Source organism: Pelodiscus sinensis, chromosome 8, assembly GCF_049634645.1.
Source record: "Pelodiscus sinensis isolate JC-2024 chromosome 8, ASM4963464v1, whole genome shotgun sequence".
Classification (NCBI taxonomy): Eukaryota; Metazoa; Chordata; order Testudines; family Trionychidae; genus Pelodiscus; species Pelodiscus sinensis.
In genome coordinates, this window is record NC_134718.1 from 57,135,675 (window position 1) to 57,160,000 (window position 24,326).

The 24,326-nt window shown below is 40.0% G+C and overlaps 1 protein-coding gene across 10 annotated transcripts in view; it reads left to right on the forward strand.

The window, feature by feature from the left end:
- Positions 1-24,326, forward strand: part of FGFR2 (fibroblast growth factor receptor 2) — a 131,361-nt gene that overhangs the window by 60,165 nt on the left and 46,870 nt on the right. For all 10 annotated transcript variants that reach the window (XM_075935341.1, XM_075935342.1, XM_014573599.3 and 7 more), the window contains one exon: positions 7,894-8,017. In XM_075935341.1, the coding sequence (XP_075791456.1) occupies positions 7,894-8,017 (124 nt within the window). The remainder of the gene's footprint in view (positions 1-7,893; positions 8,018-24,326) is intronic.

The window sequence follows — 24,326 nt, forward strand, 5'->3', positions numbered from 1 at the left end:
TTTGTCCATATGCTGGATCAAATGTGTTTGAGGGGAAGTATCCTGACAAGAATCATAATTTCCACCTTGCCCCACATTTTATGCCAGTTTTAATCAAGCATGGCTTCTGCCACAGCCATGCTGCCACTGACTGCATCCAGCACTCCTAGAAATCCCACCAAGGGAGGAGAGATTCCAAACAAGTTCAGGGGGCAGCAGTGTAACTGACAGACTCTGTCTCCTCCCGTTCCCACCAAATGGAATGGGGGGAGATGCTGGAATATGTCTTCTCTTCTCTCCTCTCCAAAAGCTGTGATCTGCACACACAAGTAGCTGGGAGCATAGAGAGAGCCTTCATTAGGGGTGTATTTACAAGTAGACTTGTCTAAAGAATTCACTCATTCTTGCCACAGTCTGCATCCACTTCATGCTAGTTATCTCCAGAAAGCTCCTGAAAATTGCTTTGTTAAGGAAATGTCTTCCTGAATGCAAAGACTTTCTTGAGCATCTAATTAGATTGTCACATTTCTCACCCGGGAAAGTGAATTTATTGGTTTTGGGTCATAAAATGTCTTATTTCTGTATGATTTATGAAATTTAGTGTAAGTTACTGTAAGTATAATAATGCCAAAGAATGTGGCAAATACTTGTTTCACCTCCTCAGGCTTTATTCTCTCCCCCGCCCCTCTGGATTCAACATTTAAGGGATCTTTTTCTAATAGTTGAGAGAGATTAGATGAGCCTCTTGTCCTGGCATTTCATCCTTCTCCCTGAAACTGTGGCACTCACTTTCACCACATAGGGGTACAGGCTCTAGTCTTGGGCCGAGGGGTTGGTGCATGGGAGGGGCTCTAGGCTCCAGCTGCACCCTGCTTACCTCAGGAGGTTCCTGAGCAGTGGTGCAGTGAGGTTAAGGCAGGTTCACTTCCACCCTTGTTCTGTGCCACTCCCAGGCAGGTGGGTCCATGCACTGTCCCCCGTGTGCAGGCACCACCTTCACGCCTCCAACTGGCCCTAATTCCACATTCCTAGTGAATGGGAGCTGTGGGGATGGTACTGACAGACAAGGGCAGCATGGGAAGACCACGTGCCCTGCCTCCCTCATGGACTGCAAGAATGTGCCAACCGCTTTCTGAAGAATGACAGAGATTCACATTCCCCTTTAAGTATGCTGAGCATGTCCAGACATAAGAGCAGCATCCAGCAAGCTTCCTCCATTTAGAGCCCTATTGTGTCCTCCATCTCTGTGGAGATGGGATACAGGAGTGGGGGGTTGGGGACACCCTGACACCAGAGACCCTCTTCTCTACCTCCCGCACCCTGCATAGTAAGATGGAGGCTCCCAGGGCTGGGGGAGCAGTTCCAAAGCAGAGGGCAGGAGAAACATGGCTGTGAGGTGCAGGGGGGAGAAGTAGGGTGGGGAGAGAAGGGGCAGCTGAAGTGCCGACACTCGATAGCCTCCCAGCCAAACCAGTCAGGATCACCTATCAGAAGCATAGGTGCTGGAACTAGTGTTGCAGGGGGTTGCTGCAGCACCCTGTGGCTTGAAGTGATTTCCATTGCATACTGGCTTCCAAGTTTGGTTCAACAGCTCTCAGCACCCCACTATAAAAATTGTTCTTGCACCCTTGGTCAGAAGCTCCAAGATGTACCAGTAAATCGCCGGTGACTGCTAGGACAGTGGTCCTAGTAATCTGAGTAAGTTGTGCTCAGAGATAGTGTTCTAGAATGACACCCCAGAAGATTTTTTGGGGGGTGTGACACATTCATTCAAAATAATTCCTGGATTCAGAAAAACTTCACATCCTACCAACAAATCAGCCTGTCTTAGCCTCACTGCACCACTGTCAGCAGCCACCTGAGGTAAGGGGTGCCCGTATCTTGAACCCCTGCCCCAGCCCTGAGCGCATCCAAACTCCCTCCCAGAGCCTGCACCCCAAATCCCTGCCCCAGACTCAGTCCAGAGCCCCTCCCATACTTCAAGCCCTCAGTTCAGGACGAGAGTCTTCACCCCCACCACTTGGTGAAAGTGAGGTATAAATTTTGCAGCTTCAGAATAAATTTCTTGATATTGCTCCATATTCTACCAGGCACAGCAGCATCTTCTGCTGACTTTTTAAACCGCATTGTATGTAAAGTCTTCCTGGGGCTAAATTATGTAAAATCTGCCTGCTGTAGAATTTCAAACTCATGGTATCCAGAAAGACTTAACTAATCTAGAATGGTTAGAAGACAGCGTCTGCGTCCACCATTACTACCTGACATGACCACAATCTGTGCTTTTGGCAGAGTCAGCGATCTATGCAGATAGAAAGAGCAAACGAGAAGAAGGAAAATGTAAAATTGTTTATTGATCCTGCATTCTCTTTCCCCCTCCATCTTTCCTTTCCCCTCTTGAACTAAGAAATCTCTTCTTTTTTTCTTTTCATTATCACAATCAGATCTCAGTGCCAAGTGCTTTGTTCATTTGAGGGGTAGTGAGTCAGTTTTCACTTAAGCATGGTAGCGGAAGGGAGGTAGGCTCTAGGAGAGAATTCCTCCACAGTGAGTAACTCTGCTTTTTATCACCTGGAAAGGTATCCTTTTATGGTTTTCATGATATACTCAGAGTTCATATATCAGTAAAAATGGCCCCCTTCTTGCATTTCTAAGCCTTTTCTTGAGTCCCTTTTGAAGTGACTATGGCATTTGCTAGGTTATTTGAAGAGATTGTGTAATTTCTCAGTGTGTACTTTGAGAAGAAATTATACTCTGTGAAACTACAAGACCCTTTACTTTTTTGTTCACCACCCAGAAAGCAAATTTGCTTCTGTCAGTTGTTACTGTTTAACAGGTGTTTGTTTCCACATCCCCATTTTGATAAACTATATCACCACAGCTCTTTTCACACATTTAAATTCAATTTAGGTAAATATTGGATAAACAAATGGGTTTGAATTTATAAGAACTGTAAGAGTAAATGGCTTTTGTGTGTGCATTTTGCATTAGTTTTGAGGAACTGAGTATCTACAACAGGGAAACTGTAAAGTACTATCATTCTGCATCACTTGATGCATGACTACTTGAGCTATTTTTTATAGAGAGCCATATTAGGGTCTCAGGGTTTTGGTTCAGACTCTTCTTTAATATTTAATCCGTGTATCTGAAACCCCATAATTTTTGGAAGTATTTAGAATCCCTGTCCAAGATTTAATTTGCTGACTGGATGCTATGTTTATAATGGGGGAGTGGGACCAAATCTGCAGATCTGTACACTTAGGGAAGGTAAAGTTTTTTCTGAATTTTGGGGAGTTGCTACTAGTCTGAATTCACGTCCTGTATGTGGAAGTAAAGAAGCACAATTTGTTTCAGCAATGTAACTGATACCTTGAATTCATGGAGGCGGCTAAACAAAGCATGTTGCATGCATTTGATGAAGTGTTGTTTACCCACGAAAGCGTATGCCCAAATATATCTGTTAAGACTTTAAGGTGTCATAGGACTTCTCGGTTTTGCAGATACAGACTAATGTGGCCACCAGTCTGAGACTTATGTTAATGAGTCATCTCAGTTATGTGTCAGTTCTAGCCATGGAAGGGGTTGTTGTAAGAACTTGGCAACATCTATATATAAGGACCAAATTTCCTCTTAAAAAAATTAAAACAGAACATTTACCTGTTTTAAATCTATCTGGAAGGGGAATGCAAGTATAATGTCACTGAAGAATATAGGGCTTGTCTTTGTAAGCAATTTAATTGTGTCATCACCACTGTTGGCTTTTTTTTGCTCTTCTATTTATTTTTTTCTCCTAGGGGCTGGTAAGCAGGAAGGGTTGCTGTCATTGCTTTATGGCACAGTACTTGTTTTTCTACTCCTCTGTTTCATTTTGACACACAGCAGTCTGCTGTCATTGTCATCATGTTACATCACACATCTTCTTAAGGCTAGGACTGGTCAAACATTTTCTCTCAATTCTGTTTTTCATTAGAAAGTTGCATGTTTGACTACACTTTTTTGGGGGGAGGGAGCGGGTAGAACATGACGGCTTTCTACAAAAGATTGTGACTTTTGTTCAAAAAACGATACACCTCCAAATGAAAAAGATTTTGATTTAGAAATGCTGCCATAGTGCCTCATGGGAGTTGTAGTTCAGCTGGCTCATGCCTCCTATTCAGTTTTAAAGGCTGGGTTTTACCAGTCAGACTACATCTCTTATAATGCACTACGACTAGGACCTCCCAGGAAGCACATGGACAGCATTGCTGAATAGAAATTTTTGATTTTCAGCCAAAAGTTTTTATTTTAATGTTTATTACTGAAAAGCCAATATTTTCTCTGGGAGCGGGGGAGGGGGCAAATGAAGGGAAGGAGGCAAAGGAATCCCATTTTCTGACCATCTTTACTAAATATTACTTTTTGGTTCTATCGGCACTGAAGCAATTTAGATTTCCTATTAGCATAAAGATGAACTTGTATGGTATTGATATGGTGCCCTGTGAGATTTTATTTTAAAGAATTGAATTAGCTGTAATAGTGTTACTTGGTTATGAGTCAAAACCTGGCTGACAGACTAAGCAAAAATAGCACTTCATTGATTTAGTAAAAGTGTCTATTGGGGATCATGCAAGGGTCAGTCTTAAATCCTGTTTTCATTAACGGTATTGCAGAGACAGTAGGAAAAATAGCTGCTGATGTTAAGGTAAGGGTAGCTGTAAAGATTTGAGCATAGAAAGAAAAATAAATGCAACTGGAAAAATGCAAGGTGGTATTTTGGAGCGAAGAATACTGCAAAGCATGGCTATACAATTAATAGATGATGCTTGGAAAGCAAAAATACCAAGATAAAACTAAGATGAGTGGTGAATTATAAATTATAGACATCAGCACACAATGAGATATGGCTGTAAAACATTACAGACCAGGATGTGATAATGCTTCTGTATACAGCTGCCGTTCAAATGTGTTTGGAATATTGCATGCCCTTTGGGGGGTACCCCAACTGAAGAAAAGGCCATGATAAAGCTGAGTGAAATGAAGGACACTGAAGCTAGTCAGTCTTGGTGTGGTGTGTGTATGCAAAATAATTTGAAGGGACTCAACCTTAAAGAGAGCTTAAGGGAGGTATCACTAGAAATAGTAGGGTGATAATGGACAAGGAAATATTGAAGATGGATAGTGTGAAAACTTTCCTAACTAAAGGTTAATAAAGGAATGAAATGTTCTTCCAAAGAGAGTTACTTGTCACTGGAGTTGCTCATAATCAATGGTACAGTTCGTCCCTGTGATGGCTAGCACAAGACTTACATAAGACCCACATAGGCCCAATTTTACATTTTAAATGGAAATTAAGTGCTGTTTAGATCTTGACCTGGCCTTCTCCACAGGGGTCAATTTCATTTGCAAGTCCCCGTAGCTCTCAGGGTTACCTTAGAGTGTGTTTAAAAAAAATCACCGTTTAGTTCAACAGTGTCTAGCACTGTTTCAAATGGCACCACTTAAGGATCTTGGCTGAGGTTCTAGAATAGGAATGATTATAGTTAACCAGACAGTAATTTTTATCAGGAGAAACTTCCATCAGTGCAGGAAAACAGCTTTCACCATTCTATTTACAACATGGAGGCAGCGAGCCAACAAGGTAAATCAAGTTAGCAGCCAAAAATCCAATTCTGTGACAAGATGTCATAAATGCTTTGGGCATCGACAGCAAATGATTAATTTAAAGAGGCTTAAATTGTGTGTCTAATCTGAGGATACAATATCACGCACCTCTGGGATATGAGAGGGTATTTCCACTGTTGCTTTTTTTTTTTTTTTTTACTGTGACATCTGTTACATTCACATTTTAGCTATAAGCCATATTGTCCTATCAAAAGTTACACAAGTGATTGTATTTTCTTCCCAAATTAATTACTTGAATAGCTTTTTGTTTTGTGGATCCACAGCCTGTTTGGAGATTGTGGGCTAAAAGTTCTTGGTCCGTTCTGAGAAATAATCTGACTGTATAACCTAAAAAGGCAAAAAGCACAAAAACCTTTGTATGTAGTGGGCAAGGCTGGGAGTCTGCTGGGGCAGCCTGCCAGCGGCAACCATCCCAGTTCTGGCAAACTCTCTGGCTTGGGACTGGCTAGGTCCTGATGGTGGCGGACCAGGGAAGTCCAACCTGTAATGAAGGGCAAATCTGAGGTATAATTTTCATGATAAATGTATAGTTTATGGAATTTAACAGAAATTTTATCACTGCCACTACGTCTAGACTGCATCCCTCTGTTGACAGAGGGATGCAAATCAAGCACATTGAAATTGCTAATGAAGCAGGGATTTAAATATCCTGTGTTTCATTAGCATAACATGGCTGCCACTTTTTTCCTAAACGGAGTTTTTTCGAACCCCCTCCCCTCTCCCTCGCCCAGCAGTCTAGACACGGATCTGTTGAAAATAAACCCTTTTTTGACAGATCCTGTATTCCTCAAAACCTCCATTTTGGGGGGAAAAAGTGGTGGCCATGTTTATGCTAATGAAGCACAGGATATTTAAATCCCTGCTTCATTAGCAATTTCGATGTGCCTAATCTACATCTCTCTGTCGACAGAGAGGTGTAGTCTAGACACACCCTGCATCTAAAAGAAAGTTTGTTTTTTATTTTATTAACAGTACAGGCAGTCCCTGGGTTACGTACAAGATAGGGACTGTAGGTTTGTTCTTAAGTTGAATTTGTATGTAAGTCAGAACTGGTACATATTGTAGGTGAAACTCTAGCCAAACATTTCTCCAGAGCTCAGTTTTATTCTCTCACACCTCACTTCCCTCAGTCCTTTATTCTCAAGCTGAGGTGTCTGCTGAGAAAAGCCGCTCCGCATCTCCCTGGTCTGCTGGGGGGGGGGGGGGGGGGGGGGGGGGGGGGAGTGCTAGCTTCACATCTCCCTGGTCTGCTGGGGGGAAGCAGCTAGTGCGGGGTTGCCTCACCCCATTTGTAAGTAGGGATCCGATGTAAGTCGGATCTATGTAACCCGGGGACTGCCTGTATGTTAATTTCACAATACCACTTTGAGTTTTTTTAATCCCAGTGTAATTTTCTTTTTAGCCTTCTAAAGATGGTCATTACAACATTCAGGTGGCCTTATATTTTGTTATACAGCAATTTTTAGAAACAAGTAGTGGGTTTTACCCAAGAAAGCTCACGATATAGTATCTTTGTTAGTCTCTAAAGTGCCACAGCAGTGCTCGTTGTTTTTAAAGTTACAGACTAACACGGCTACCTCCTCTGAGGAATTTTTAGGAAAGATTTTCTCTTGGTACAAATTAGAATCCTAGACTAATAGATCTGCTTAATACACAAATTAGACTCCTAGATTAATAGAAGAATTGCTTGAATATTCATGTTTCTCTTTTTTATTTGTTTGCTCCATAACAACTATGTATATGTAATGGGATTGTAAATGAGATACAGAGCCTTTGATGTCATGGGAAAAATCTAGCCAAGCTGTTAGAAGGATATAGCCAATATCATCAGATAAATGTTGGAGGCAGATGTGAAATGTCTTGATATTCTAAATTCAGTTTCTAAGTGGAGTGCTGTCTACATTATAAACTCATCATCACAACTGGGACTAATTGGGGCACCCTTGTTGTCAGCTGAAACAGAATGGCTGAAACTGAATGTGCACTAAGGATTATTTTTCCAGTTTAAGGATGAAGTGCCTTGGTAGAGGAGGATGTGGCAGCACTCACTGCTACTACCTATGCTGTCGCAGCTCTATGCATAAATAAAAGGATTTTGGAACTGGATAAAAGGAGCCAGAACTGTCAATCCAGCACTGCAGTGGCTTTTAAAACATTTGTGTAATGGGGAAAAAAAACCCTTCCTTTTATGTAGGAAAGATAAGTACAAAATTATGCTATCAACTTTTTAAAATACTCTTATTGAAATCCTATCAGGTACGAAACCAGCACTGGAGTCTCATTATGGAGAGTGTAGTCCCATCTGACAAAGGAAATTATACTTGTATAGTGGAAAATGAATATGGATCCATCAATCACACATACCATCTAGACGTTGTCGGTGAGTAAACTTCTATCAGCTACAAGATTTTTTTTTTAAATTAATGGCTGAGTTTTATTTCTTTCTCTTTAAAACAGATTCTCTTTCTCAGTTTAACAGATTTTTAAAATTTAATTTTGAAGCATGGTTTCAAGTAGGATATAAGAATAACTTCTGTTCTTTGAGGCTACTTCTACTCTCTTGCCCAACCCCATTGATTTCCATCTCTTATGCAGGTTGAAAAGCTCTTTACCGGGACTCTCTGGCAGGACCACAGATGTTCCAGGACCAGAGAGTCCTGATGGAGAGCTAGTGCCTGGGAGCCTTGCAGGCTAGCAGGGCAGTGGGAGCTTGACATGTGGCAGTGGGGCTTCCTGCCAGAGCAGTAGGAGCCCCACACGTGGTAGTGGAAGTGCCTAGTGGGGCAGCTGGAGCCTGGTGTATGGTGGCAGCAGGTCTGCATGGTGTGGCAGCGAGAGCCTGGTGCGCGGAGGTGGTGGGGCTGCTGGACATGCAACAGCAGGAGTCTGGTATGTGCACAGGCGACAGGGCTGCCTGGCCTGGCAGTGGGAGCCTGGTGAGCAGAGATCATTGGGGCTGCCCGGCACGGCAGCAGGCGCTGGGTAGGGTAGTAGGAGCCCAGTGTACAGAGGCAACAGGGATGCCTAGCAGTGCAGAGGGGGTTGACAGGGCAGTGGGGCCAGTAAGGGAGGAGGGAGCCAGCTAGGAGGGGAGCAGTTGGGCCAGAGCTAGAAGGGGCTCATTGCCCAGAGGGGCCAGAAATTACCTCCTTTGGTCTGGCAAAATCCTTCATCTGGGACTGGTCAGGTCCCCAGGGTGCCGGACCAGGGAGGTCCAACCTGTATCTACATTTGCGCTCTTTTGCCCTTTCTCACACACACCAATTTCCTTGCATCTCAGCAAAGATGATACCCAAGTGTGTGAGATCTCATAGTATGAATTATACTACAGGATGCTGATTAGTGCATTTAGAAGGGTAAATAATTCAAATCTCATTGCAGCTGTTAGAATTGTTGCATGATACGTTGAACTTCTGTCATTACAGCTGAAAAAAATCTTCCTATAAAAGGGTCAGATCCTAACTGTGCAACTCTGGAATGTTAGCCCTGAAATCAGTACAGTTAATCTAGCTTTACAGTGATGTAACTAATCAGAATTTGGCCTTTGATGTACTGATTTCATTTATTGTAACATAAAAGGATAGCAATTGTGAAATCATTTAGCTCACGGAGAATCTTCTCTGAAAATTCTCATTGGTACCAAGGCCTTGGTTTGGCAGAGCACTTATCATATATATAACTTCAACCATGTGCTTAGGGCCCACCGACTTCAATAGGATTCAAGCACATGCTTAAGTGCTTTTCTACATAAGGACCTAGGATTTCAGGACCTGATTCTACCACACATACCCATTCCAAGCACTACACGCTTAAGAGAGGAGTGGTACTCAGCATGACCATGGTGATGGAACTGGGCCCTTAGTTTTTAGCTTATGTAAGTAAAGCACTTGCTCACACCAGAGAATTAAAATATGGGCATCTGAAGCTTAGTGAATAAAACCACTGACCATTCAGCACTGAAAAGTAACTGAGCCAGCTCCAGCTAGAGACATGCGGCCCATTCCATCTCCTATTAAGTCAATAGGAGCCTTAGCGTTGACTTTGATTGGACAGGGATGAGACTATCAGTGTGACCCATTTTTGTCACTTCTGTATTCGTTCATTATATTTATACAAACAATAATGCACCTGTCACATTGTCTCTGGATACCTGTAAGAGAATTAATAGTAAACAATGCTGTCCAATGTGCAAAAGATTCAACCTGTATTCAGCTGTGAAGACGAATGCTTCACAAAAAAACTTTGAGGTTGAAATTTTTCTAAAGCAGTCATGGGGTTTAGGAGCTCATCCTAATGACTTAGGGACTTTTGAAAATCACACCCTATGAGAACAGAGGAGCTTCTCAACTCTACAACAAACTTAGCTCTATCTGACCAGCAGAGAAAGATAATGCCCTCCAGAAGCCGTCCTTAAATGAAGATAGCTTTCACAAACATTTCCATTTCATCTGAACTGTTTAGCGGATTACTGCTGTAGCTTTGGCTCATGAAGAGAAATGCAGATTCTGACAGAGCTAAGACCCAAACAAATGTAGAGACTTTAGAGTACTAGCACACTTGATAGTCTGCATAGAGAGCATATTCATACAGTTTTGAGGTGAGCTAACTTAGAGACAAAGCCATTTTTGTTTGAACACTTGTTTAAACAAAGTTTATTGAGGGTGCAGCACCAACGGCTGCCAGGAATTGTAGTAAATAGTATTACACATGGCTCCATCCTATGCAGACCAGCTGGCGGACGGGTGCAACCGAACCACATTAGCTCACCAGGGAATTCTAGCACTGTAAGAACAGAGTGGTACTGAGTTCCGTAGTGATTTTCTTTTTCCTTCAAGTTCTGGCTTTGTTCCACTTTGCTAAAGGTTACAAAGGGTTTGTAGCAGGGTAAAGGGTGGGGAGCGGGAGGAAGATCCTTTAAAAATGCGTGGAGTTTTTTTTAGATGAAATGAAACTGATTAAAAGCACCAAAAATGGCCAGTTTCACTTTGTGAACCCTTTCACCCAGTTCTCTAGCAAATATGTTCACCATGGATAATGCTGTCACTTGAGTAAATATTTGCCAGAAACCCCTTACCTCCTCTCCCACTTTCAGCCCTTTCTGAATGTCATGCATTCAGGAATATTATGCAGAAGTTTATTTTTCCTGGCAGTAAATTACAGTGGACTGCATGAATGAATGGAATGGTAATAAGGATTATGTCATTTATATAAATGTCTATTCCTTTCCTATAGAGAAGCAGAAAAGTAAATAATGAAGCCAAGGTTTCAAAAAGTGATTAGTGATTTTTTTTGGTGCCTCAGTGGTTAAGTATTCACTTGAGACACTTCATTTCAGAAAGGGGATGCTCTGCACTTTCTGAACATCAGGCCCTTTCATGCGACTCAAATTGGGCACCCAAAATCATGATTCAGTATTGAAAGTTCCAGTTAATGTTTTTGGGGAGCTAGACATTTTACAATAACGTGTGCATAATCATGTTAGTCCCTAATAACCCTGTGTGTGTTTAGCTTTGTTTGTAGCTGTGACACTTCTAGTTTGACTTGAAGTCTTATATGTGCTTATATAGCTGGCATTTGATTCACTGTCTGCTGAAGTCACTGTCATTCTTTGTATTGATTAGATTAGGCCCCTAAATTGAATGCATGTAGATGGGATTGTTGGAAAGGGGTCAGGCAGATTGCTGTGGCTACAGAGGTAATGAAAACCACAACTGAGCATGAAACGGGAGTGGAGGACTGAAGTAAGCCAGTCACAAAAGAGACCTCTGTCAGCCATTTTCTAGATGGTGTATTCTACGGATTTCAGCTCTATTCCGCTGTATAGATTTTCAGCCCACATAGGGTTAAGCAGGGTTGTGGATGTGTGTTGAGAATCAGTTTCATGTTTAGCCACTGGAGATCATCTCTCACCAACTACAGGCCATAATTGGAGGCCAAGTTGTACACTGAGAGTATTTGAAAACTGTCAGCTGAAACTCTTTGAAATTGGTTTTCCTAAATGGTTTCACTGGTTCCAGAGTTGATGTCGTGTAAGTCATACGGGACAGTATTAAACATGGCAATCTATTATAATAACACGAGCAGCTGACTATGTGCTGTAATGTAGAGAAACCTCTGATTATGTCACAGTTTTGGGAATGATCCCAGCAAAGTTCATGCCAAATAATGACACAATGCTAATTGGGAATATCCATTATTACTCGACTCAAATAACTTTCCAAACGCTGAACTTTTTGACATGTAAAAAAGCCCAGAGTCAGCAGAGCATGAGAGGTTTTCAGTCAAAATGTAGGTGCGAAGTATAGTCATTTTTACCTTGTAGGAAGGACCCTATAAAATAAGGACTCAGTTGGATCAGCCAGTCTCATTCAAATTTACAGACCTGGCACACAGTCGTATTGAATTTCTTTCAGCAAGTGGGAATAGAAATAAAAGTAGCAAGTTGTTAGCCATCCTTACGTATATCACAAAAGCTGTGGCCATATTTGCAATGATAACTTCTAGCTGTACAGTAGAACTGGTCAAGCAACTTGATGGCTAGTGTGATTCTTGAAATGTTTTGTGATGCACCCTGTCCAAATTTTTGACCAGCTCTAATTAAATTGAGTTGTGAAATTCACATCACAGCAGAGGGTTGAGCAAATGGGACTTTCACAAAGGGTGGTGGTGAAAATGGCTTTGGGGTGGTCACCTGCTCAGCGGTAAATTTCACTCTGAGACCATTTGTTTGCAGTAGCAGCAGATGATCAGAATTTATTACAGTGCTGATACATTTAAAAAAATCCTAGTATAGCTCAGATGTTTTATACACACACATTTTTCAACCCTCCAGCTCACCATGTGAACCACGAAGTGTGTTTTCTGCCTGCCTAGAAATCAGAAATATTTCATCTCACCATCTCTCATTGTGTCCTCTTCACCAGAATGCAGGGAAAACATTAGTGAAAGAGTGAATTGAACTACATCATCTTTTATGGTCTTCAGGCATTAAATAACTCCTCCCTCAGTACTTACTCTTATGTAGAAGGTGGTAGAAGATATTAACATCATATAATAAGTGATTGTGTTTAGTTTTGTGGATGACAACAAAAAGATGAGTCCTGAGGTTCAATAGAGGTTACCCAGTTGTCTGTTTGGGACTCCAAGGCAAGTGGGGAGGATTCCATGCCCCTAGAGCTCTTGCAAAACTCCCTGAATAAATCACTTTGTTTGAGCGTTGTCCAGAGGACTGCTGCTGCTGCTATTATTATTATTAGTCATAGTAATAGTAGCACCTAGAGCCCCAAACAAGATCAAAGACTCAATGTGCTAGGCATTGTACATACAAATAGTAAGAATTGACAATTGAAATATGAAAAGGGAAGAAAAGAAATCTTGTTTTATTCTTCTTTTATAAATGAAGAATTGAGGCACACAAAAATTGTAACTTACTCTAGGTCTCGCATGAAGCCTGTGGAGAGCCAGGAATTGAAGTCTCGTACTCTAGTGCCTTCAGTTATAAAATCATTCCTCTTGTGAAATTTTAGCTCTAGCTGTGACTAGAACAAAAGCTGTGACTTTTTATTCTGCTGTATTTAAATGCAGGTAAAAACTTTTATTTATAGGAAGCTCAGAAAACAGATGCCTTCCATGTACAAAGTCATTCATTTCTAAGCGAAAATGATTGGAAATTATAGTTATCGCAAACCTGTTGTCTGTAGCAAGTTCAGACTATAGAAAGCAACAAGGGAACCCAGCTGCTGGGGCTTTTATATAATTAGCTTGCCATTATCACCAGGGTGCAGCTTGGATAGCCGTTTCTCTCTTTAAGCATGGAAATAGTTCTCCGACTAATTGAATTTGTATTTGAACAGCAAAAAAGAGTTATTCACTGAACATTCTGGCTATAGGTTGCAATTTATCCTATTTAATGTAATCATCTGGGGAAACAAAGATCGGTTAGGTTTCAGTTTCAGTGCTTCAGATTACCTCATCTACAGGGTGTTACAAGCAGCTAACAAGTACTCAACATCCTCAAAGAATGTGTAGAAAGACTATGCCATTTATTATATTAATAGAATTTATCAGAAACACCTTTGCTTTTTTTAAAAGTACTATTGCAACCTGTTTAACTGGTTATTAATCAGTTTCTAAACTGTCCAGTTTCCTTCTATTTGTGGTTTGTTTTTTGATGAATAAAATATAAATGTGGCTGCATACCTTTAGCTCTATTACCATAATTGCTATTTTCAGATGAAAATGGTGGCAGAATAACTTCTTAATGAGGAGCCATTTTAAAGGGTTCTGTTAAACACTGTTCTGTTTAAAACCCTTTGCCTTGATCCTGCAAAAACTTATGCATGTGAGTAGACCCATTGACTGATGTGTGTAAAGTTATATACTGAAGTCTGTGCACGATAAGATCTCTTACTTTTAAAGGACATTTTCTTAATAATGTTACATTATACACCATCAAATATTCTCAACAGCTCAACTGGGGGTGATTGTGTTCTTTTTTTGTATTTCTCTTTGGAAATGTATACATTTATAGTTTGAACTCTGGATCATCCGTATCTGGCAGGAGTTAGATGCAGGTATTAAAACCAAGCCCAAACTTGCATTTCTGGCAGATATGAATGGAAGTTGTTGACTGGATCTTTGCATGAGCATGCTTTAGCTCGATTTATTCACCTGAGTGCCTTCAGCCTGGGACATGCTGGGACAGAGACTGAAAGCGTAAAGGAATACAGGCTGCCCTCCGGTATTTGGTTAAACTGAGAAAGTAAGGTTTTATTCAAAGTACTAATAAACCTGGCTGGATTTTACACCCATCATTGGACTTTTGGCAACACATGCACAATTCGAAGAAGAAATTACACGGGTTGTTTAGTGCTTGAGGCTGTGTCCTTCAGTGTTGAGAATAAAGACAGTGGTATGATGTTCAGCAGAGGGAAAGTGAATTGATTTCCCTCCCTCCCTCCTCAGCTGTTAATAATGTCAAAATATTCCAACCAAAAGTGTGTCTCATTGAAGCTTCTGATTTTCATTGTGCAGTCTGGCTAAATTGTATTTTGTGAACATATAGTAATGGCATTACTTCATCTGGTGGACGAATTGAATTTGTCATGTTTGGAATGCTTCCTGCTGAATGCTTTGTGAGAGGACTGGCCTCCCTGTCCTACTTTGTTTTACAACCTCCAGGCAGGTAGGCCTTGTTTTGTTCCAGAAATGCTGAAATGGTGATCATTGGAGCTGCTGTGCAGATTATTACTTTTAATTGCCTAATTCGTCCAGTTTCACACTCCTGGAACTTCAAGCAGGAGTTTGCAAGAGTTGTCAGGAAATACCAATGAGGGCGTTGGATCTTTTAATGTGTGGTTGGCCCTTGCTGAAGTATTTGTGTATGGTCAGTGTCTCCATGCCACAGACCATAGAAGAGGTTCATAAGTTTGCTTGCTACTGTGTTCAGCATTAAGTCTGTTATTAGTGTTTCAATTCAAATCACAGGGTGCTCACTCTTTTAGCTTTGACCATCCCAGGAATCAAAACCTGCTTTTGGCCCATGCGCATTTGTTTGCTTAAGAACATTGTTATATTGCAGTTGCCTCATACCTTAATAATTAAAGCTATCCGGAAAAGAGTTGGTGTTTCATCTTTCTAATGATTAGGTGCCATGCAGTTTACTGGGTAAGGTGTCTCAGACGAGACTGTAAAATGTGGAATTCTGTGGGTAATGCAAAGAGATTAAAGGATATAGAAAAGAGGTTTTCCCTGGCAGCCATCATGCAAATAGCCCCTCTCCTCTCTGTGTATACAATGCTATGTGCCCTTTACTCCAGAAGAGGCTGCATTTCACAGGTGTTGAGGATTTTGTCATTAGGCCACCACTGGATTGCTACCATTCCCAAAGTACTTAAGTAGAAGTTGCTGCATTTTAAGTGAATTAAACTTTAAAAGCCCTAATATAATAGACCTATAAAATACCCGAATAATTTGGGGATATTTTAGGAGAAATGCTCTGTAAATAAAAACGGATTATTTTTTCAGATTACTTCTGAAAAATATTTTTGAAATATTTTTGAAATATTTGAGCCAATTGGGTCAACTAAAGAAACAGCATATTCATAGTGTTAAGAAGTGGAGCTGAATGGAAAACTCAAATGACTAACTACTTTTTATCTTTTTCCAAAATGTTGGCAAGCAGATTCTAACATTCTCAAATGGATTAGTTATTAAAAATTATTTATCACCTTCACAAATTATTCAGTCATAACAATAGCTCATGAATAGTTTGCTATAAATAATCTCACTTAAATTTTAAAAGTCACATTGTTGATTAGTGCTGTGAGCTAGCTGGTGGTGTTTCTTTTTTCTGGATGGGTGAGATACCTTAGTAACCAACATAGCTTGTACTTCAAATGTTGGTTTCAAGTACAGATTTGTTTTCAGTGACGATTGGAGCATTTGATATTAAGGGGGTTTTTTTTGGGGGGAGAGGGCGAAGGTGTTAATTATGCTAATACAGATACAGTACTAGGTTTAAATATTTTCAGAAAGCTCCAATGTCCAAGTTAGCGTTCACTTTCAAATTCATACAAACAACTTTTTTCCGCTCTTCACTCAGCTCTGCTGAGATGGCATTTCTCTCAGATACACTTGGCCAGAAGGATGGTGGTGATCCTTCTGAACCTCAAAAGAGGAATGTATAAATGTCAATTTATGTGCACCTCTAGCATGAGGAATGTAGTTTGTTGAACTTTTTAGTATAACATATAAACAATTGATAGATGTTCAGATGATTGGAAGTTGATTGGTTGTTTTTTCGTTCATCTGGTTACATGTGAAAGTTATGCTGCCTGTTAGAATGTTTATTTTAAAAGTCAGACCAATCTAGATATAGAAGGGAGACTTAATAGCTGAAAAAACTATGAGAGAGAAAAGTCTTGCTTTGTCTTTGGCACATCTGTATTTTTGTGACCAGGTGTGGCCAGCTTAAATGTGTTCTGTTAAAGCTGTTTCAGCTTTGTTTATTGAAGCCATAAAGTCAAGTTAAAGGTGATGAGCAAATACATGTCTGCATTTGGCCCATCCAGGACTGCTGTGCCCTCTCTGACGAGCTACTAGGCACCGGAAAATTTATCACTTTCCTGAAATTGTATGATGTTTTCCAATATTTGGAACAGACTATAGATTTCATGCTGCAGCACAGTAAGAAAATGAAGAAATGGAATTTCCTTGTCTACTTTGAAGGCAGAGACACTTCGGGAAGGGAGAGGGTGGAGATAGAAAATATGAAGTGGAGCCACAACAATAATAATTAATGCTTTGCATGTCATAGTATTTATCTAACTAATTAAATCTCACAGCACCTGTGGGAGCTAGGAAAATATACAGCCACTTCCCGACTTACGACCATCCGTACTTATGACCAACCTCCCATTAACCCCATTGTAATATTTTCGAGTTGAGAACCATGTATGTCAAGTTTTTGGAATAGCGCGGGCAGCACGTTTAAGGGTATTTCCGACTTATGACCAAATCGAGTTATGACCAGGTGTTCAGAACGTAACCCATTCGTAAGTCGGGGACTGCCTGTATCAATCACCATTTTATCGATGGGGAAATTGAGACACGGGTTGTGATTTGTCAGACCCCTACAGCAAATCTTTGGCAGAGCCAGGTATATAATCCAGCCCTGTCTTTTTTCCACAAGACACTCTCTTTATTGCCACCATCGTTGTCATTATTAAGTGATTGTCTGCTGTCCAGACGCTCGCTGCTGCACACAACACACAATTCCTTCCCTCAAATTTCTTTCTGGAAATGGCCTAGGCAGTAACATTTTCTCCACTTCCCAGCCTTGTTCCTGAGACGTTACACGCTGCTTTTCACATTTTCTTGAAGTTTTAGAAGAAGCAAATCAGAGGTAATTTGAATGAAAAGCTTTACATTGGGCTGCTTCCCGTGTTTTTTCAGACCAAAAATGAGGCATTTCTTCTTTGCTCAGATGTGCCTAAAGATATAGTATGTCAGGGAAACCACATGAGAACTCCTAGGTTTAGTAGGGAAGACAGTTTTTTTTCTAAGACACTCTAGTTTTTTTTATTCTTGTGAAGCTGATGAAGTGCATACTATGGCAGACTCACAATAGGTGTTGCACTAAGGATAGTCTAATATTACACATTTTACCTTGTGTTGACAACTTAGCATTTTAAAACAAGAACATACATGTTACATGCTTCAATTCTTCACTCTGTCTTTGACCTGTTTTTTTTAAACCCTCTGATACACTCATGATTTTAAATAACAGATTTTATTTCAATTTGATACAATTTTTATAAGGCCCTGATCCAAAGCCTGTTAAAATCAGTGAGAATCTTTCCACTGACTTCACTGAGCCTTAGATCTACCCTTAAAAGCAGCGGTTTTCCTTGTAATGTCACGTTCCACTTTTACTTTGCTACAGCTGTCTTATCCCCACTCTGCAGGGTACGAGTGAAGTTTTAGTCCTTAATCCTGAAAAAGTTTATGCACACAGTTCATTTTATGTACCTGAGCAGTCCTTTAGGAGTCAAGTCATATTCACACAGCTAAGCATGTCCATAAGGGTTTGCAGGACTAAGGCCTGACTGTTAATTCCGCGTCATGTCATTACATGTCAGGGCTCCCACCTGGAATAAATCTTGAAGAGTTGCAAGCATTGACCAGATTCTTATGTTTAAAAAAAATGCTTTACTGACTGCTTAAAAACCCCAGCAATGTGCTGGAAAGTTTGTGGTAGCTATGCCTATTCATACTGAGCCACCATATATATATATATATATATATATATATATATATATATATATATATATACACACACACACACACACACACACACACACACACACACACACACACACACACACACACACACACACACACACACACACACACACACACACACACACACACACACACACACACACACACACACACACACACACAGAATTTGCCCATTAGGGAGTGCTGAAGAGAGATCAATTGTTCAAATGTGAGGTGAAAAATAAAGGGAAGAACAAAAGTATGTGACATTAATTAGTAAAGATACTTGCCTATAGCTGTTAGTCTCCTGAAGTAGCAGCTCTACCTCAGCTTTACTTCTGCATCTCATTGAGCAAGTGCAGTGGAATTAATAGTGCTTTCCTTCTAGCATTTCAGTGACTCCCCCACCCCCATAAGGCTTAGTTCTGGAGTAAGGAAATTTAGGTAAGACTTGCCACTATAGGAGCATACACTGAGAGAGGAAATTTCTGTGGACACTGGAGTTTCCCCTAATCATCCTGTCAGTTTGATCCCTCTTATATCTCTCTACCTAGGAATGTACACCCCATATCAACTTGACTGCAGCTGTGGATACCAGGCCATCTGAATTCTCCACTCCAAGTAGCAATCCCATGTCCATAAAGTGCCCTCAAACTTTCCTTGAAAGAAGGTTCCCACTGCAGAGAAGGCTACAGCAACAGTCAATGCAGCCTGAGGCTCCATTAATTTTTGGACAGATTTACCAGCTAAGGTGTTTGGTTGTGGACAATGGGTGTCAACTTTCCTCCCCCACCCCATCCTTTTTCTTCTTCTGTACTGGTCCCTGGAGCCTTCTGCAGCATGAAGAGTGAGGGGCATAGAGGAGTGGAAATGGGGAAGACGACAGCACCTTTTACATGCATCAACTAGGAAATCTGTTGCTGCTGAGCCCGCAGTCTTCCTCCTGGCCTTTAGGAACTTTACTGAAAATTCACCAGACTGAGTGACTTGTAGTCCTGTATCTTAGGGACGCTCTTAAATGAAGCTTTTTAATGTCATTTTTGAATTCAGAAGACAGGCAACTAGCTTCTGAAAAGAATTCTTAATCAGAATGAATGTTATAACCTGTAGCAATAGAGAATTAAAATGATCAGAGGAAATAAGTGTTGTGAAAAATAAGAAGTGTTATGAAAAAATGTTGAATTGAAATTTGGGAGAACTAAGACTCAAGGTGGGTGCAGAGTATTTTCTCCTTATTTCACTGGTGCAGATTTGGCCCGGACTGGTAAGGACCAAAAGCAGTTTTTCTTTTGATAAATTCTGGGAAATGTGTTGGTGATCTCAGATTTCCATATCTCAAAACCTTCATCAAAGTTGGCAATAAAGAACATGTTTGTTTACGGTTCAGTGGAGATGCCAAAAGCTCAAAGAACATAGAGACTACACTACTTTCTGAGTCATAGTGGTAATCTCTTAGGATTTTGATTGAGGCTCCGTTGGTGGTGTTGCACCGCTAATCTTGGTCCACTTCTGTTTATAACTACATATTTCAGATGCTAGTACAGTCAATTCAGAACCTGTCATCACACCTCTGAATCATATCTTATTGGACTTAATGGAAAAGCTCCCATTGATTTGAGAGTTTTTTTTGCTTAAGGCTCTATAGTCATGGATTTTAAAAAAAAATTCTTGTATCTTCCTCTTGCAAATGTGTGGTTGAGGTACGAGGCTGGAAAATGGGGGCGGGGGGAAGAAAGACTAATGAATGAGTTTAGGAAGATCTTTGAAAAGACACTGACCTAATTCTCTTCTGCAACTTGTAATTAATAAGACATGTTTAGCAGGTGACTGACCTTACTGAAAATAAAGGTGCTTACATAATAGCTGCATAGGCACTCAGTTGATTGCAAGTCCAGCGAAGAAAGAGAATCCGTGGCAGCTCAGTCTCTATTCCTCTGTGGAAGGAAGAATTCCTGAATCCTCACCACTCTCTTGCCCAGAGCCTTAGGTTCTACAGGGCCTGGGAGGTCTCATTTCCCAGCCAACTGCCTTCTAAAGTGATTCTCTGCAGGAAACTCCACAAGGTTAATCTTGTGGAATTTTCTGACCTTCCTGGCTCCCTTCTGCAGATTTCTCTGCTGGAGGAAGGCAATCTGGCCTGATGCTTTAATGTTAATCAGTTCAGTAATACATCTGTTAAATTATGACCACTTCTTAAAAATTGATGGGGATTTTTGTTTGCCAATTTTGTTTACAACCACCATCCTTTCAAATGTCGATTTTATTATACACTTTGATTTAAACAATCCAAAAACTGGTCAGGGGAAAATAAACCCTGAACATATTTATATATTGGTACTGTATATAATTTAGATATCTTAGTTTGAAATCTGACATTACCTACACTGACAATCATTGTGCCTCTGTCTCTTGTAAAGGAAGCAATTGAATTCTAGTGATTGACTGAGTCTTTAGATATTGACCAGAAACCTACTTCTTTGGAAGGGGAAATAGGTTGTTTGTTTGTTTGTTTTAGAATTTATTTTAAACTTGGAGCTATTTATCTGTCTCTACATGCTCCATGTCTACCAAAAGTGAACCATGCTTTCTATTTGTAAAATAATAGAGTGTTTGAATTCAAGAGGAATTAGAAGGAAAGTAAAATTTAGCATGTTTTTTTCTCAAATTTATATTTTATAGCATTTGACTTAACTAGTTCTAGGTCATTTTAGAGAAAATATATTTTATTATTTCGAAGCCATGTAATGTGAGTTGCTAAAAAAAAGTTAAAGAAGAATTGATCTTTGAAATACCTTGTAAATAAGAATTTTTTTTAGTAATTAAATATCGGAGGGTTTGAGTAAAATGTGTTGGAATAAAACAAGTGCCTAATTACTTTTATGGTGCTAGAAATGCTTGGAAGTGTTTAGTATGCCTGAAAACATTAGGACATCTTTTTACTCGTTAGAACTTCCCCCCCATAATATGGCAGACGATGTTGGCCTGTTTTTCGCAAACATGTTATGTTAGCAGTGGGAATGGAGCACTATAAAATTTAACTAGCCAATTAGCAAAGATTTATTTCCCAAAGGCCCGATTCACCTCTCTCTCACACTGGTGTAAATGGAGGAGGTATACCGAAATGAGTGGAATGATAGCAGTGTGAAGCTAGAATAACTGAAAGGACAATTGGGACCAAGTTAATTTTATCAAAATATTTTGAGTAAAATTATTTAAAAAGGTATGCAATTCTCCATAATTTAGTTTCTCTACAATTGTTAGATTATACAAGATAAATCTACAGTTTTAAGCATCCATCAGATAAGCACTTTATTTCAGTATTAGTGCCTGTTAACTTGAGGAATATTTTTAAAGAGAGACCTTCAACTCGTTTGTCTGTCTTTATTAAGCAAATTTAGTAGCCTCAAGTTATTAGAAAAGCAACTGTCAACATGGGGATAGTAATATACTAATGTAAGGCCTATAGTTTAAATACACATGTTGACCTGGAAGTCACACACAAGATCTGAGAGGACATATAAAGATGCACAGTCTCTTCAAATAATTTTGAATAATTATTCTCTTTGAATAATTTTTGCACAGCATATGAAATTTTAGCAGTCTGCGGGAGACTGTTCCCAAAAATATTTTACACAGAAGTATAATCAGCAACATAGTCGCAATTTTCTGATTATACTAATTTTCCATGTTTTTTTTCTTTTTCCGAGTTAATAAATGTTGCGTTTCATGAGAAGTAATTATCTAAGGCCCCAATCTTGTACCTTATTTAATGCACATAGACTCCAGGATTTACACAGAGCCTCAGGGACCTCAGCTCAGCTTCAGTGAGGAAACATGCATTGTGTGAAACAAGTGGCATGAGCAGGGTTTAAACTGTGAAAAGTCTGAGATGAGTTCTAAATCTGTATAGTTCTGTATTGTCCGGTGTAAATAGATGAATAGGAGTTGATCAGCAGTTTGGTTTCGAGTGTGCCAACTTTAATTTGTTTTTAATTCATTTAACCTAAATACATTTAATGACATAGCAAGAGGAAATTTCATAAATGCTTTCCCCCCATTTGACCTGACTCTTAGGAATTTGGGAGCAGAAGTGTAAACATTGCTTTTACGTCTTTACTTGGCTGGTTTTAGGGGGGGGGAAGGTTGGCAGTGATCAATAAAAAAATTAAATTATTGATGGCTATTGAGATAAATGAAACATGTTTTGTGTGTTGATGCTGGTGTGGTAGGAACTTTTCCAAGATGTTTCAGGCCTTATTCTCTGGTTTGTTTAAGGGCAGAAAGTGAGGTCGCAAAGGAAATCAAATCCTGATGTGGAGAAATGAAACATGAGGCCTACTGACTTTTAAAAAACATTTTAAATAACATTCTCTAAGGTTTCATTTTATACCGAAGGCAGCTGTAATAAGTTTTGGAAGATGGTGTAAGGTTTCTATTAAAGGCAGATCATGCTTGTTGTTTCTGTATATAGAAGAAGGAGCAGGGGAACATGGAATTAGACCCTACTTAGTATAAGGTGAGAAACTTTATAAGTTCTCGCCAGGACTATAAAATAGTAATTTATACATTCTACTGTAATTTACCAATTAAAAATATTAAACTGTTCCTAGGCTTTAGAAAATAAAATAATTTAGTAACTGCAATGCAAATGCACTTTTTCCAAAAGGAAAAGAAGACGGCCCCTTTGTAGTACACTGCCAGTGTTGCGTCAGTGAATAAATTCCTAGTAGATGCTTGCAGCATGCCAAATATATTGGACTGTATGAAAGATCCCATTGTTTAGTGGACATCGTTATTTGCTATTACACTAACAATGTTTGCTTGTGAAACAATTTATTGGAAATTAGTATGTTTAAGAACGAACACTTGATTTGAAATTCAGTTGATTTGGCTTATAACTTTTAAGTTCTTATAACACGGTGCCTCTGTAAATATTTAGGTCCATTATTCTTTTCTTGTTTTTTAATAAAATGTTTTGAAGGAGCTTTGGATGGCTATAGAGATTTGTCAGTATGACTCTCACTTCTAATTCATGGGTTCAAATTTGATGTAGGGATGTTAAGGACTAGTTGACTATCCGATAAGGCATGCAGCACAGAAGTGGGGTCAGCTGCGGAGTCCCCAGCTGCATGGAATTGATGTCATCTGTGGAGTCCCCCTCTGACCCCAGGCTCCATGGCTTTGAAATGCACATGAGCCCCCACTGGGGACTCTTGTACATTTCAAAGCAGGCACCAGCGAACAGCCCAGAGTCAGCAGGACTTCCCGCTGGCCCCGGGCTGTGCGGAGTTCCACATTCCTCTTGTTGGGGCTCTTGTACATTTCGAAGGAGGAATGTAGAAGTGCCTATTGAGTAGTCGATGGAAATTATTTAGTTACTTACAGGAAGTGAGTGGCTGGTCTTAGTTTGATTTGCAGTAGGTATCCAGATTACAATAAGTTCTCTCAAGGTTAGTTCCCTTGGAACTACTGTTCATCTCAGAAGAAAGGGCAAAGGAGGGATGGAGATGGAGATTGTACTAAATTCAGTTGTAGTCTGCTCAAAATTGAGGAAGTTTAATGATGTAGTGTGAGGAAGTTTTCATTGCTCCTACCAATTCTTATGTGTGGTTAATCAGGAGACTTCAATTTGCAGGGCTGTTGTTATGGAAACTTTCACTTACATTATAGTTAGGTGGAATGATTTTAAGCTTTCCCAGAGTTCCTTGTCCACCCAAAACAAGAATAGCCAATGAAAGCTTTGAGAGGCTGATCCTGTACCATTGACTCCAGTGGGTGCAAAATTAGGGTCTGTGCCCATGAAGAATTCAGAAGCAGGCTCCAAGAATGAAATCCTACCTTTGTGGCACAGAATGGCAAAACACCCACTGACATAAATGGAACCAGTATTTCATCCCAAATCTTCA